Raw genomic sequence first — 17,353 nt, 5'->3', positions numbered from 1 at the left:
TCCGGGAACAATTAACAGAATCAACAGCAAGCTGGCAATAAAGCAAAACAGAGGTAGCGGTTACTCCAACAGGCAGATGTGATGTGTTGTTTTACAAGGATCGGTGGTAGTCCAATACTACTCACCAGATTGGAAGTATAGTTTAATAATTTGTGGCTGACGCCAAAACAGGGGGAAGATAGTCGCGAGAAAATGCAAGAATAAACTTAAAAAGCGTGTGTAAATGGCAAATGAACTTCAATGTTTATTGAGTTGAAGTTGTGCATTTTGGTAGGAAGAAAAAGGAGGTCATATATACACCTAGGAAAATTAGAGTCTAAATGAATTAGAGAATCACAATTCATCAGAAGTAATAATGTGGGTTGATAAATCCACTAAAAAGTAGCATAATTTCTAGGAGATTGGAATTGAAAAGTAGAGAATTGAAAACATAGTTGTATAAAACTTTGGCTAGGCCACACTTCCAGTATTGTGCACAGTTTGATCTCAATATCATGGAATATAGAAGTATTCAAGATAGTGCAAAAATGATTCATGAGGAGTATGTAAGAACTGACAGGTTATACCTATTAGGAAGTATTGAACAAGTTAGGATTATTTTCTCTAGAAAAGAAAAGGTCAAGAGGGGACCAAATAGAGCTCTTTAAGGTTATGGAAAGTTTTGATTGGATAGAAGTAGAGAGGATGCTTTGTCATGTGGGGAGGCCAAAAACTAGAGGCCACATGTTGAAGAATATTAAAAACACCAGTGGGAATGTAAGAGAAATGTCTTTATCCAGAGAGTGGTTAGAATATGGAACTTGCGACCGCAAATGGAAGTTATGATGAATAGCATAATTACATTTAAGGAAAAGCTACAAGCACACAGGGGAAAGGAATGGAAAGTTGGGGGTTAGACAAAGTAGGGAGGATGTTTGAGCATATCATAAGCACTGTGCATGGAAGAAAAGTCTTGGGCCATAACTTCCAAGCTCCAGAGCACCCTACTGGGTGCTACCCCAAAGGTGCATTAGGGAGCCCCTACCCTACCCGGACGTTCCCAGATACAGTTTGCATAGCATTAGCCCAGAAATTCCAACTTCCCCAGAGCAATTTCCCTGTGCTGGTAACCATCCAAAAATGAGATTTAAATTGCAAATGTTGGGCGGTTCCAACTGGGTTATATCAATACTTACACAGAAAAAATTAGAAGAATTAAAATCTCTCCGAACTTCTGGGTAACTACTGCAGGTGGCAGACCGCCCCTGCCACCTTGCCAAAAAAAATGGGATCCACCAAGCCACACCCCCCTTCCCCCGCCACGTACACGCACAAACCCTGAGGTGTCTATCCTTGACTACCATCCTATGGAATTTCTCCACCCTTGTGGGACTGCCCCCTCCCACAGGAATCCCCATAACCATGGGAATTCCTCCAAAGGGACCCTTACCAACTTTCCCCAGGCCCTCTCAAGGCCTGACACCCCACCTCCTGCCATCCTTTGTCTGGAGGCATAACCCGATTTCCCTCTTCAAATCCTACCCACTTATCTTACATATTCACCTTCTCCATGGCCTGTAAACAGTCTTTAAACTTGCCTGGTTTACAGTAGCTGGTGCCTTAAAAAAGAGAGCATAGTCTCTTTGCGCCCAACAGAGCTGCACTCAACATTAGGCATGGGGATGTGCCACATTGCACTGCCTAGATCTCACCCAGCCTGAGTCTGAATGTTGGATGAGTTAGGATTTTTTTAAAAATGTAAAGTTTAAAAAAAACTAGAAGTAGAATGGCAACCTGACTCTTGATTGCTACTCTGCGGAAGTTCAGGCCCTTTATTTTGTAAATGCTGCAGCTGTGATTAAATACTTTTAAAATGTATTTTCTATTAAAATAATAAAAGACCAACACATGTATGCAATAGATTTTTTTTAAAGCTCATAACACGTTTATTTGAACATCTTATTGATAGTGTTAGTTAAAACATACCTTTTGTTTTTACAAGGTGAATTTGGACATGACTTTATAAAATACGTTGGCAGACCTACCTGCTTCTGATACTTTCTGGTGTTGTGATGTCTCTTAATACTTGATTGTTGAAGTAATTTAACACTATTTTCTTTTAAACTGTGAATGTTTGATTATTAATTTCACTGGTGGTGTTCATGTTTTCATCTGTGTTCCAACCTTTTCATTTCCAAGTCTATTTGCTTATAGCACCCCCTTGCAGTAGACCCACAGGCACAATGTCTTCTACGTCTTGCAGCAGTTTATGATGCGGTAGACCAGATTTAACCTAAAATCTTCTGCCAGGGATTGCTGCAAACATGGGTGATTTGAATCTGTTTTCCAATTTTACTAATTCCAGCTTCTTTTCCTCTTTTTATGTCCCACCCTTTTCCTTCCCTGTCCTTACCCACACCTGTATCCTTTTTTCTCTCCCTCATAGACCACATAGCACACATCATAGAGCTGCTAGGCAATATCCCAAGACACTTTGCTCTTTCTGGGAAATATTCTCGGGAATTCTTCAATCGCAGAGGTAGTACCTCTTCTCTTTGGAAGGTCCTGTAACACAGGCAGAAGTGGACGGAGATTTCCATGGCAACTGAATTATGATAATTTTGTCCTGATCTTCAGCTAAAGCTAATGTTTGATGTCAGTGGTGAAATTTCAAAGTAGTCTGCCACTGAAAACAAATATAATGCAGATTACAACGATCTGTTGCCAGAAGTGTATTTCCTGCACTGTAATCAGTTTTAAATTGTAACATTGCAGAATATACATTAAATTATAAATGCTGTGAGCAGACACAGCTAAACCAGAAAAGTATCCTGCTGACTGACATACAGGAACTAGGAACATCAGCCTAACTTTTTAGAGAAAAATCTTGCTATGTTCCTTTGAATTTAATTGATTTTTTAAAATCAAAATGTTCATAATAATAATCCCAAAGAAACAAAAGTAGAAGTGTGATAAAGGTTTAATGTTTATAGAAGCCCAAATGATTCTGAGGCTGTTTCAGTGCCAAGGATGAAACACTCTTGTCTGTACCAGGACTAGTATCACATGATGCATGCATTGTACTGATTAAACTGTTTTTGTTTTGCTGGCAATATTCTTCAATGCAGATCACATAGCTTTGATCATTGAACTGCTGGGGAAAATCCCTCGAAAGTTCGCAATGTCTGGGAAATATTCCAAGGAGTTTTTCACCAAAAAAGGTAACGATAGTTATGAAGCACTGACTCAACTATATTAAATGTTCAGAGGCAATTTGCTTAGGGAGCATATAAAAAAAATGTGCTTGTCAACTTTTAACGATTGAATAAATTATCTAACCCTGCACTTTTAAAGGTGGGTGATGGCTGCAGAAGTCAGAGGCGTCTGTCAAGAAGCTGATGGATGCTCTTTGAAATGCTGAGTGCCTTTGCGATTTGTTGCATACTTGGGAAATCGCACTGGCCATTGTACTGCATTTCAGTATCAGTGGCTTTGTGCACAATTTGAATTGTAAAATAAATGGTTATCTCAAGTATTTTAGGCAGAATTTAAATGTGCATCAGCTCAATAGTTTGGTGCTAAACCTTTTAAATAGATCAGGTGGACCTGGTCAGGTGCAGAGAGAAAGAGCGCACACTGGTGAACCTCTTTAAAATTGTTGCCTTGCTTTTATACTCTGAAGGGCCAGAACCTTCCTGTCCTGGCTCCAGCTTGAATCCATCGGTGAATTGGGAGGCCCAGTGGCAAAGCACAATGGCAGAGAAGTTTAAGCTCTGTCTTCAGTTCATTGAATTTCACTGCTTTTAAACAGACCTGGGTTTGTTTTTAATTCTTGATCCACTCCTGGCTCAAAGAATGATGTGGGAAGAGTGGGTCTTAATTTATGGGATACTGACATCAGCATACAGGGAAGTGGGAGCAATTCCATTGGGAAGAGTTCCACCCAAACCGGGCTGGGACTAGTATCCTGGCCAATTGCATAGCCTTTAAACCAACAGGGGGGAGTTGGTGGGGGAAGACTCATGTGAAGGGAGATTTAAAAATCTAAACAGAAATGTCAAGGCATCAAAACAGGGCAGCAATGTCAGTAAAGAACAGCTGAGAGGAACAGGAAGTGACAGAGAATTTAACAAAAAAATGTACACCAGCAAATAAGATCCATACAGGGAATAGAAGTTTAAAAAATAAAATTAAACATTCTTTGTCTGAATGCATAATCATCTGCAATAAGAGATAGATAGCACAAATACAGATAATTATTTTGATTTGATCACCATTACAGAGACATGATTGCAAGATGATGAAATTGAGAAATAAATATTTCAGGGTCCACAATATTTTCAAAAGACAGACTGAATGTTAAAGGAGGTGGGAAATAGTAAAGGATGACACAAGGAACAGGATTATAAGTCCCAAAACTGTAAAAGCCCACGCTAAGTCAACAGCCTTTCCCATTGTCTGTCACTCCCACTCCAATTCCTGTGGTGAACAGAATGGGAAAATTCTGGCCAAGGTCATTCGTGAGAAAGGATCTGGCTTCAGAAGAACATGAAATGAAATCATTATGGGTGGAAATTAGGAAGCTTGCCACTGTGCCACCTAGTAGTTATACCATTGGACAGAACATTAAACAAGAAATTATTGGTGCTTGTAACACAGGCAGTGCAATAATTGTGAGGAACTTGAATCTTCATATTGACTAGGACAATCAAATTAGTAAAGGTGGTCTAGAAGATGAATTTGTAAAATGCTTTTATGACAGTTTTCTAAAGCAATATATCGTGGAACCAACTGTGTTAGATCTATTTTGTGTAGAGATCTAACACAAAGCTGTGTTAGATCTATTTTGTGTAGAGGCAGAGTTAATTAGTAATATCGTTGTTAGAGATCCATTGGGAATAGTGAACATAATACCATTGAATTCCAAGTTAAATTTGCAAGTGACATACTCCAGTCGCAGAAAAGAATCTGGGGAGAGTTGGCTAAGGCTGATTTGGTAAATAGATTGAAAAGGTATGGCAGTAAATGTTGGTCCCTGGGTAGAAGAGACAGAAGAAATTATCATGGGGAATGAGGAAATAGCAGATGCATTGAACAAATATTTTGTGTCTGTCATCACAGTAGAAGACACATGTTACATATCAGAAATAAAGGATAACTTGGGGAGCTCAAAAGATTGAGGAAATTCAGGTAATTAATATCAACAGAAGAATAAAATACTGAAGAAACTCTAAGGTCTAAAATCCGACAATTCTCCGGGGCCTAATCGTCCAAGGTTCCAGAATAGATATCTACAGAGAGAGTGTTTGTAAGAGCAAAATTTCTTAGATTCAGGAACGGTCCCATCAGATTGGAAGTCAGCAAGTGTAACACCACTTTTCAAGAAAAGAAAGAGAAAAAAAACAAAATTACGGGCTATAAGCCTGACATGAGTCATTGAAAAAATGCTGGAATCTATTATTGAGGAAGTCTTAACAATAGACTTAGCAAAGTATACAATGATTAGAAAAAGTCAGTGTGATTTTACAAAATGAAAATCTTGTTTTACAAATTTTTAGGGTTATCTTGAGAATGCAGCTAGAAGGGTAGACATTAGGTCAGTAGACAGTAGTGGTGGCACAGTGGTTAGCACTGCTGCCTCACAGCGCTAGGGACCAGGTTCAGTTTCTGGCTTGAGTCACTGTCTGTGCGGAGTCTGCATGATCTCCCTGTGTCTGCATGGGTTTCCTTCCACAGTCCGAAAGAAATGCTATCAGGTACATGGACCATACTAATGTTTCCTGCAGTGTACCTAGTTGGCGGAGTGTGGCAACTAGGTTTGGGGGTGGGGGGGGTTGTTTCCACAGTAACTTCATTGCAACATTACTTGTGACTGGGTGCTCTGGTTTCCTCCCACAGTCTGAAAGACTTGCTGGTTAGATGAATTGACCTGAACAGACACTGGAATTTGGCAACTAGGGGAATGTCACAGTAACTTCATTGCAGTGTTAATATAAGCCTTACCTGTGACTAATAAATAAATTTAGTTTTACTTTAAATAAGCTTTAGAGCCAGTACCTGGATTTCCAAAGGTATTTAATAAGGTGCCACACAAAAGGTTGAAACACAAGGTAAGGGTATAAGGAGTTGAGGGTAATATGAGCACAGATAGAGGATTGGTTAATGGACAGGAGGCAGGGCATTTTCAGGTTTGCAGGCTGTAACTAGTGGAGTACCACAAGGATCAGTGCTGGAGCTTCATCTATTTGTATTCTATATTAATGACTTAGATGAAGAGACAGAAGTGACAGATTGAAGTTTGGTGATAATGCAAAGCTATGTGCAAAGGTAAGCTGTGTGGAGAACGGAACAGCTGCAAAGGGATATAGACATCTTAAGTAAGTGTGTGGCAAGATAGCAGTTGGAGTATAATGTGGGGATGTGTGAGGTTCTTTACTTTGGTAGTAAGAATAGAAAAGCAGAATATTTTGTAAAAGATGTGAAACTTATAAATATTGATGGTTAAAGAGACTTGAGTATGCTAGTACAAGGAATGGAGAAAGTTAGCATGTGAATACAATAAGCAATTGGGAAAGCAAATGACATGTTGGCCTTTTTTTTGAAAGGGAATTGGAATCGATAAATAAGGAAGTCTTGCTACAATTGTACTGAGTTATGGTGAGATCACAGTTTTGGTCTCCATATTGAAGGAAGTGTAGAAGGTGGTACAGTGAAGATTTAGTAAACTGGTCCCTTGAATGAGAGGGGGTTGTTCTATGATGAAGCTTAATAAATTGGGCTTATATTTTCTGTAGTTTTGATGAATGAGAGATGATCTCTTTGAAATATACAACATTCTGCAGAGGTTTGATAAGATAGATACTGAGAATTTGTTTCCTGTAATTGGGAATACAGTCTAAGGACAAGGAGCTGATCATTTAGTCCTGAGACAAGGAGAAATTGCTTCATTGCAAAGATTGTGAAACTTCGCAATTCTCTACCCCTAGAGGATAGTAAATGTTCCAATCCTTAATATAGTTAACGCTCAGAAATAAATATTTTTGATGTCTCAGGAAATGGAGGGATATGGGAAAATGGCGTTGTAGTGACATACACCCCACCGGCAATTCTCAACAACCTGTAATCTTCACCCACTCACCTCTGGCATCGGCTGGACTAAGGAGCTAGGGATTCCGGATGGTAAGCTGGAGTGGGGCGGAGTGAGCAATGTTGTGAGAAGGGGTGAGCAGTGTCAGGAATGTGGGTTAGGGGGTGAGCAGTGTCGGGTGGTGGGGACAATAAGCAGTTTTGGGTCATATTGGGTATGGTGAGTCACACTGGGGAGATTGTGAACAGTGTTGGATGGTATGCAGAGAGTGAGCAGTGTCAGTGGGGAGTGGAGTCCCAATGAACATAGAACATTACAGCGCAGAACAGGCCCTTCGGCCCACGATGTTGCGCCGACCAGTTAAAAAAAAAACAACAATGACCCACTAACCTAAACCAATCCCTTTTCGTCCATAAACCTATCCACAGACCTCTTAAACGCCCCCAAACTAGGCGCATTTACAACTGCAGCAGGCAGGGCATTCCAATCCCTCACCACCCTCTGGGTAAAGAACCTACCCCTGACATCTGTCCTATAACTACCCCCCCTTAGTTTAAAGCCATGCCCCCTCGTGCTAGATTTTTCCATCAGAGGAAAAAGGCTATTACTATCCACCCTATCTAAACCTCTAATCATCTTATATGTTTCAATAAGATCCCCTCTTAGCCGCCTTCTTTCCAGCGAAAACAACCCCAAATCCCTCAGCCTCTCCTCATAGGATCTCCCCTCCATACCAGGCAACATCCTGGTAAACCTCCTCTGCACCCTCTCCAAAGCCTCCACATCCTTCCTGTAATGTGGGGACCAGAACTGCACACAATACTCCAAGTGCGGCCGCACCAGAGTTGTGTACAGTTGCAACATAACGCTACGACTCCTAAATTCAATCCCCCTACCAATAAATGCCAAGACACTGTATGCCTTCTTAACAACCTTATCTACTTGATTCCCAACTTTCAGGGATCTATGTACACATACACCTAGATCCCTCTGCTCCTCCACACTATTCAAAGTCTTCCCGTTAGCCCTATACTCAACACATCTGTTATTCCTACCAAAGTGAATTACCTCACATTTCTCTGCATTAAACTCCATCCGCCACCTCTCGGCCCAGCTCTGCAACCTGTCTAAGTCTTCCTGCAAACTATGACACCCTTCCTCACTATCTACCACACCTCCGACTTTGGTGTCATCAGCAAATTTACTGATCCACCCAACTATACCCTCATCCAGATCATTAATAAAAATCACAAACAGCAGTGGCCCCAACACAGATCCCTGAGGCACACCACTTGTAACCGAACTCCATGATGAATATTTACCGTCAACCACTACCCTCTGTCTCCTATCCGCTAGCCAATTCCTAATCCAGTTCCCTAGATCACCCCCAATCCCATACATCTGCATTTTGTGCAGAAGCCTACCATGGTGAACCTTATCAAACGCTTTACTAAAATCCATATACACCACGTCCACTGCCTTACCCCCATCCACCTCTTTGGTCACTTTCTCAAAAAACTCAATAAGGTTAGTAAGGCACGACCTACCCGCCACAAAACCATGCTGACTATCTCCAATCAACTCATTACTCTCCAAATAACTATAAATCCTATCCCTAATAATTTTTTCCAAAACCTTGCCCACAACAGAAGTGAGACTCACCGGTCTATAATTCCCGGGGAAGTCTCTGTTCCCCTTCTTAAACAATGGGACAACATTCGCTAACCTCCAATCATCTGGTACTATACCAGAGGCCAACGACGACCTGAAGATCAGAGCCAGAGGCTCTGCAATCACTTCTCTTGCCTCCCAGAGAATCCTGGGGTAAATCCCATCCGGACCAGGGGACTTATCTATTTTCAGACCCTCCAGAATATCCAGCACATCCTCCTTATCAACTGTAACACTGTCAATTCTACTCCCCTGCAACCCAGTGTCCTCCTCAGCTATATCCATGTCCCCCTGCGTGAACACCGAAGAGAAATATTGGTTCAATGCTTCACCAATCTCCTCCGGTTCCACACATAACTTCCCTCTGCCGTCTATAACTGGCCCTAACCTTGCCCTAACCAACCTTCTGTTCTTGACATACCTATAGAACGCCTTAGGATTCTCCTTAACCCTATCAGCCAAAGTCTTCTCATGTCCTCTTTTAGCCCTTCTTAGCTCACTCTTCAACTCCCTCCTAGCCAATCTAAAGCTCTCTAGTGCACTATCCGAGTGCTCACGTCTCATCCGAACATAAGCCTCCTTTTTCTTTTTAACCAGCGAATCAACTTTTTTGGTGCACCACGGTTCCCTAGCCTTACCAATTCCACCTTGCCTGACAGGGACATACCTATCACAGACTCGCAGTAGCTGCTCCTTGAAAAAACTCCACATTTCGGACGTTCCCAGTCCCTGTAATCTCCTAGTCCAACCTACGTTTCCTAATTCTCTCCTAATAGCCTCATAATTACCCTTCGCCCAGCTAAAACCACTGGCCCGAGGTTCATGCCTATCCCTTTCCATCACTAAGGTGAACGTAACCGAATTGTGGTCACTATCACCAAAATGCACACCAACTTCCAAATCCAACACCTGATCTGGCTCATTTCCCAGCACCAAATCCAATATAGCCTCACCTCTAGTTGGCCTATCTACAGTGTCAGGATTGACGTGTGCTTGAGTGCTTTTGACATTCCACCTGATTTACTTGCATTTTTGAGCAGGCTTTCTGCCAAGTAGGATCAGTGTAAAATAAACAGCATTGTGTATATATGGCAAACAGCCCATGTTTATGTGGCAGCAGGTGCTGACAGGACCATCTGTGAGGACTTCCATGACGCTGTTTCTGGCATAGCAGAAGTTGCAAGTTTGGGGTTAAATCAGATCCCAAGAATTTCCAATACCATTGCAACCCTCAATAGCAGCAATCGGCTCAGCATTCACCACTATTGGGATCTGAAAATTTGGGCCATCAAGTTTTATTCAAAATTAAAATCATTTGATAACCACTTTATCCATGTTTAGGAAATGTGGTTATGGAATAATGGCAATGCAGCATTGCTGTTTTGTTAAACTCTGTATTTAATAGTAAGGTACTTTTGGAGGTCCATTGATGCTTTAGCTATCCACCGGATAAATGCACTTTGTATCGTTTACCATGAGCTAGTTCTAAAGCAATCCTTTTATTTGCACGTGATGTAAAGTTTTATTGGAAAGATATTTCAAAAAGGTCAAACATTCAACGTGCAGAGTTTAAAGAATTTATAGAAATATTCGGTCTTTCAGAAAATAAGAAAGGGATTCTGAAATGAACTTCAGCAAGATGGTCATGTTGTATTAAGCTAACTCTGATATGTTTTTCATTTAGTCACAAGGAAAGCTAAGACAGTATTATGCTAATCATAAAACAAATATAAATCCAAGTTCAGGCAAGCATTATAGCTAAAACCTTTCCTAAATGTTTTGCAGAATTGCCCGGCTTTCCTAGATTTAGTATGTGAATGTGAAGATAGTGGTTGTTTATTTTGTTTAAAGTGAGAAATGAGACATGGTTGTGAATAATACTTCCAGAGCTTGTAAAAATTTAGAAGAAAATTAAGGCTCACGAAATTAATAGCAATTCAGAGCTGGATTGATAATACCTTAGTAAGGGAAAATGATACTAAGTGGAAAAGCCTTGGCAAGAAGCAGAAATTGGATTGGAGTTCTGCAGGAGCCTTCTTTGTCCTCTGTTTACATTATATATGAATGGTAAGAAAATAGAACCAAAACTAAGTATATGGGGAAAAAAATGGCTATTGATGCGTTGCTACCTAGTTATGTGATAGCTTTCAGGTTTTTATTAAATTTGTTAAATATGTTAAATATGCAAGATTACGCACAGTGGAACATGAAGCATGAATATAAGTTTACACTAGCTGTGCATTATCAAAGACAGGAAATGAAATTAATGTGTAATTATTATTATAAGTATCTAATAGGAATTAATTATTGATATGGTATCAATCGTTAGGATGTGAGTCAAGGATATTCCATTCTAAACCAAAGAAGGCTGTGTAAAACTCTGGATAGCTATTATCAAGGTGACTTTTAAAATACCCTTTTGAGTGCCCTACCTCCAAAAGCCATGTCACTGTGGCTTCAAAAATAGGATGATATTGTTTTTGGCTGGAAGCAATGAAGGGACCAAGAACTGAACATGTTCATGTTGGAGAAAATTTAGGAAAGTTAAATAATATTCCCCTTTAAAATAATAGGAAATATTGATAATATAGATGCAAATAAATAATTTAACTTGGAGATGATCATGGAACAGGAGTATGGAATTAACCAGCTTTAAGTTAGACTACTAATTGTTTTCCAACTAAAAGTAAGTATCGGAAATAGACGTTCAGCAAAAGTGGTTGATGCTATGTGCATTCTTAAATAAATTACATCCCTTCGTAAGTATTTAAGAACAGTGAGGGAATTATTAAATACATTTAGAAGGTATTATTGTCTAGAGGTTATACAACATGGAGTTTTTGTACCTCTGAAACACTGATGGGTTACATAAGAATTCAGATGGTCTGATAATAAGGCTGTGTTGTAAAGTTGAACAAACTTTCATTAAGCTTGCTTAAATGTTCTTGGTAGCCTGAGGCTGGCAATTTTCACAGAAGTTGATAATATTGGTTGGTTTGATTGGAGGGTACTTGAACTTTCCCAACATTGACTGGGACAGCCATAGTATTAGGGGCTTGGATGGAGAGAAATCTGTTGAGTGTATTCAAATTCTCATTCAGTATATGGATGGCCCAACTAGAAAGGAGGCAAAACTTGATCTCCTCTTGGGAAATAAGGAAAGGCAGGTGACAGAAGTGTTAGTAAGGGATCACTTTGGGACCAGTGACCATAATTCTATTAGTTTTAAGATAGCTATGGAAAATGATAGGCCTGGCCCAAAAGTTAAAATTTTAAATTGGGGCAAGGCCAATTTTGATGGCATTAGACAGGAATGTTCAAAAGCTGATTGGGGGGAGCCTGTTGATAGGCAAAGGGATGGCTGAAAAGTGGGAGACTTTCAGAAGTGTGTTAACCAGGGTTCAAGGTAAGCACATTCCTTTTACAGTAAAGGGCAAGGTTGGTAGAAGTAGAGAACCCTGGATAAATTGAGACATTTAGGCCCTGGTCAAGAAAAAGGAGGTGGCGCATGACATGCATAGGCAGTTGGGATCAAGTGGATGCTTTGAAGCGTATAGAGATTGCAGGAGTAGAGTTAAGAGAGAAATCATAAGGGCAAAAATGGGACATGAGATTGTTTTGGCAGATAAGGCAAAGGAGAATCCAAAGAGCTTATTTGAATACATAAAGGGCAAAGGAGTAACTAGGAAGACAGTAGAGCCTCTTAACGATCAACAAGGTCATCTATGTGCAGATCCACAAGAGATGAATGAGATCCTAAATGAACATTTCTCGTCAGTATTTACTGTTGAGAAAGGCATAGAACTTGGGGAAATAAATAGTGATATTTTGAGAGTATACATATTACAGGGTGTTGGAAGTCTTGAAGCATATCAAGGTCCCTGGAATCTGATGAAATAGAGTCATAGAAGTTTATTCCAGGACATTTTGGGAAGTGAGGGAGGAAATTGTGGGTCTCCTAGCAGAGATATTTGAATCAATGACAGCCACAGATGAGGTGCCTGATGATTGGAGGGTAGCAAATATTGTGCCTTTGTTTAAGAAGGGCTGTTAGTGGAAAATGCCACTCAAGTCGACATTACATAGTAGCAGCTTGAACTGGCTTATTTAACCTATTGTTCTCATATTTGGGATACTTTGCCTTTCTAGGGTTGAAGTAGACCAGGCAGTTTTCAGGTCGGAAACTGGTAACCTTTGGCACATTTGTGAGTTTGTGCAATGCAGAATGAACAATTATCTGATCTGGATAGCCATTGTCCTGCAGGATGGCTTTGATATGCTCTATTTATACATGGAGTTTGCAAGGTGAACTATGGCTGGGGTTCTATTTACAGGATTCCCACTCCAAGCATTTGCTGGACTTTGACCCAGAGGCAGGATGAAAGTGGCAACAACTACTGGTCTGGAAGTGGCAAGGACTACGAAAAGGGCAGTGGCAGGCTGCCCCCCACTTCCAACATTCCCGATCTGCCCACCAATGGTCAGCTATGTATTCAGCTTGCCTGCCTGCCACTATCCTGCTGGTAGCCCATGCCACTTCCAGGCTGGTAGTCCTCACCACTTCCACCCTGCCTCTAGCATAATCAGCCAGGAGTGGGAACTCATTGGCCAACCGATCCTCCTGTCCAATCTTTATCCTAGTTCTGTCATCAAAGCTGCCTCAGCATGTCTAGAAAGGTTCTGTTCAGCATGTGAGTATACTGGAGAAGAAGATAATACTTTCAGCATTCTGTAATACAGATGCTTCATTTGGCATAAAAGTGCTCAACTTTAGTTAGTTTCCTCTCAGTCATATTAAGGACCAGGCTGGTGATGTGCTATTTATCTCCTTTTCAAATAGGTGGGAGAATTTGGTGAGTATTCCATGTAGTTTTTATCACTTTCCATCATTGTTGAGAGATATTTGTTAATCCGTGACGTGCTACGCTGCCCATTTCAGGGTAAAGGCTGCAGGTTTTAGTTTATAGAAACCCACCTGATTATGGAAACTGCACCTTTATTGTAAATGTTAGGCAATAGAGTTGCAAAAATCCGAAATCCAGACACGACTTGCTTTTAGGATCTGTTCTTACCCTAATAAACCCTTAGGTTCAGTGTACACATGAATTTTCCTGACTGTTTTGTACTTTGTGCATAGGTGAACTACGACACATTACAAAACTGAAACCCTGGAGCTTATTTGATGTGCTAATAGAGAAATACGGATGGCCTCATGAAGAAGCTGTACAGTTCACTGACTTCTTGCTGCCCATGTTAGAAATGGTCCCTGAGAAACGCGCTTCTGCAGCAGAATGCCTCAGACACCCCTGGCTTGGTTCCTAGCAGCATTCGCCAGATTTCTTCAAGGAGCCAACGATCACTCCAGTGTTCATCGTGGACCCAGCAAAGTGGCAAACTCTCAAACATCAGTGGTGTAAATCAGATGGCTCCAACATCAGACCATTGTTCACTCGGAAGTACTGTTAATGTTTGAAATTTTGCTTTTGTGCACTGTGTTTTGGGAAGGGTAGTTTTTGTCCTTAGCAAGAGGTAGTTGGCCAACTGACTCTGCTGAAAACACTTAACATGTCTTGATGCTTTGTTTCTTGTGTTGCCTGACCTTCTCATGTTAAATTTCCTAACTGAAAGTAATGAGAAAAATGTTAGTTTTTTTCACGTGTTTGGATATTTTTTGTACCTATTTATGAAAATTGTTTTAGCTGATGAGTATTAATATTGAATGACAAGAAGATAAAGGCGAGAAGCTACTGTATCAAGTAAGGAAGTAGCTGAGATATTGCAAAGTGCTGTACAATTGTATCCAATAGGAAAGAAGCATTATTCTTGTAAAATCTGTAGATTTTCCTGTAAAATATCTTTCCATAAAATACAGAAACGGGACTTAAACTGTAATGTGGCTAAGAGAATGCACATTTTGGAGCTTGTCTACTTACAAAGGAGACTGGAAAATTCACACTTGTTGCTTCAGTTAGTGTTGAATTGCTGAATTCAGCCATACAGATGACCAACAGATTTGTCCTAAAACAGTCCTTTAAAGGAGATAAGTTGCCTGCCCCCACAGTACACTTTGATGTCATTGCAAAAGTCCCTTAATCGCCTTTCCTTATTTATGAAAACATACCTGCAAGAATAGGCCCTGCACAAAGTTTGGCATTAGAAAAAATATTTCTTTTTAATTAAACTATCCTTACTGTGCTTCAGCATTGTAAGATATATATCCAAGAAAAATATTTGCGATATCCTGTATTAAAGCCTGCAAAAGAGAGTTAAAAAAGGTCACTTTTCTATGTGCAGATTTACTATTTTGTCACAAAAATTTATATGTTAAAATATTTTGCTGTGTCAGAAATGATAGCCATTGATATGAAAGTGAAAATAAAAGTGGACGTGATCAAACTTGTTTGAAACAATTTGCAATACAGCAGACCCCACAGACTTTAGTATAAAGGGAAAGTTGATCTTAGTCAATTAACAGCATTGCTTTCTCAGCATCAGACAGTGACGTAATAAATTGCACTGGTCTTTGTAGCTTTTTCAGGGATTAACAATGTAAATAGGAAGTATTTTTTTTAATCATCCATGTAAGCATTGCATTCTTGAAATGTAAGTTTAAATGTTTCTTGAGTTGCTGTGTATAATGAAAGACTTATTAGGTAACAGAATGTTGTGGTCAAATGCTATTCTGGCATGTTCCATCTCATTGCATTTTCTACTTGTCAGATCTTCAAGTGTGCACTAGACAGTCAATGATGTGAAAGTGAACTGGCTAGTTTTATTTCCATTTTCCACATGAATTATGGTGCCACCATTCCTAAATCTACCAATTGCTGGTTTTTCCATCTGCCTTTGCAATAACTAGATTGTGGACAAAAGAATTCTGGTATTGTAACAATAGCCAATTGTTTGAGGTGCTTGTAACGGTCTAATTAAACTGTTTTGTTTCCACAACTTGTGCTGCTCATTGGAATGACAATGACAAAATATTTTACAATTTGAACTTTCACAACAGCATTTAGTTGTATATAGAACATTAGATGTATTGTTCTTGAATAATATATATTTGGAAAATGTATGACATTTTTCTCTCCACCCACTCTGATAATGTCTTGATTCAGCCAATTTCCACGTGTAATAGGAAATGCATCATCATCCACCAAGGGACAATCATTTGGAACATTTGTTTCCTTTTAAAGGTTAAGTAACCTTTTACTCCTTCAATACGACTACAGCCTTATTCTAAGTCTCTTGACTTTGATTTTATTTTTGTTATTAGCATAAACTCTTTGCCAGCTCGCTTTACTAATTATTTGAAATGCTGTATTTCTGGATTGCTTTCTGATCAGATGTGGAACGGCTCCTGTTCCCAACCTTGAATTGTATGGTTTGGCCAGATTTCAAACCATGGTCTTGAAGAGTTGGGCTTCTTAGAAGCAGTAATGCCTGACACTGGAAAGCCTGATTCAACCTTCCTGTTTTGGGGAGCTGTGGGTATTGGAGGTGTGGCTGTGATTCTTTGGCTGGTCATGCCTGAAGATGCACTTGCCAAGCATTCCGAATTGTTGGACATGACCTTTTACACTCCAACATCTTCCCTCCCTCCCCCTCACCCACCACCCCTGTTTCTCTGCTGAATTTGAATTTGATTTAATATTGTTACATGTATTAGTATGCAATGAAAAGTATTGTTGTGCACTATACAGATAGCTATATAGACAAGGGGAAGGAAAGGAGAGAGTGTAGAATGTAGTGTTACCATCATAGCTGGGGTATAGAGAAAGATTAACTTAATGCAAGGTACTCCATTCAAAAGTCTGATGGCAGCAGGGAAGAAGCTGTTTTTGAGTTGGTTGGTACACGATCTCAGACTTTTGTATCTTTTTCCTGACAGAAGAAGGTGGAAGAGAGTATGTCCGGGTGTGTGGGGTGCTTGATTATGCTGGCTGCTTTTCCAAGGCAGCGGGAAGTTAATTAGTATCAGTGGATGGGAGGCTAGTTTGACTGATGGACTGGGCTTCATTCATGACCCTTTGTAGTTCCTTGCATCTTGGACAGAGCAGGTGCCATACCAAGCTGTGATACAATCAGAAAGAATGCTTTCTGTGGTGCATCTATCGAAGTTGGTGAGAGTCATAGTGGACATGTCAAATTTCCTTAGTCTCCTGAGGTTAAATAAGAGACAGTTGTTGTTGTTGTTGCCCAAATCAGTCTTGTATTTATTTGAGTAGTTAAGATGGGTTTTTCTTTCCACATCGGTTTGTTGTTGAGGTGGGTCAGTTGTATTTTCTGTTTTAAATTGGTTAATTTCCTTGAAAGTCAAGGAGATTCTGAGAGTTCAGGTTTATGTATGCATTGAGCCTTTAATTATAGAATCATATAACCCCTACAGTGCAGAAGCGGACCATCTGGCCCATTAAGCCTGCACCGATTCTGATAGGGCATTTTACCCAAGCATTATCTCTTTAACCCCATCTATTTATCTCACTAATCCCCCTAACCTCCACATCTTGGGACATTGAGGGACAATTTGGCATTGCCAATCCACCTAACCTGTACATCTTTGGATTGTTGGAGGAAACTGGAGAACCCAGAGGAAATCCATGCAAACACAGAGAATGT

At 40.1% G+C, this 17,353-nt stretch overlaps 1 protein-coding gene across 5 annotated transcripts in view; it reads left to right on the top strand.

Annotated features, from left to right (window-relative positions):
- LOC145355416 (SRSF protein kinase 2-like) overlaps window positions 1–15,685 on the top strand; it is a 200,694-nt gene extending 185,009 nt beyond the window's left edge. For 3 of the 5 annotated variants that reach the window (XM_080207491.1, XM_080207493.1, XM_080207492.1), the window contains exons 15-17: window positions 2,426–2,518; window positions 3,108–3,200; window positions 13,875–15,685. In XM_080207491.1, coding sequence (XP_080063617.1) covers window positions 2,426–2,518; window positions 3,108–3,200; window positions 13,875–14,059 — 371 coding nt within the window. In that variant the 3' untranslated portion in view covers window positions 14,060–15,685. The remainder of the gene's footprint in view (window positions 1–2,425; window positions 2,519–3,107; window positions 3,201–13,874) is intronic. The other 2 variants (XM_080207494.1, XM_080207495.1) reach the window with 2 other exon arrangements.
- The last annotated feature ends 1,668 nt before the right edge of the window (window positions 15,686–17,353 follow it).

The sequence above is a fragment of the Carcharhinus amblyrhynchos genome, chromosome 19 (genome assembly GCF_965287045.1).
Source record: "Carcharhinus amblyrhynchos chromosome 19, sCarAmb.v2.hapA, whole genome shotgun sequence".
In the NCBI taxonomy this organism is placed as follows: Eukaryota; Metazoa; Chordata; class Chondrichthyes; order Carcharhiniformes; family Carcharhinidae; genus Carcharhinus; species Carcharhinus amblyrhynchos.
Note: the sequence above shows the minus strand (reverse complement) of the source record. Positions and strands in the feature narration are given on the sequence as shown.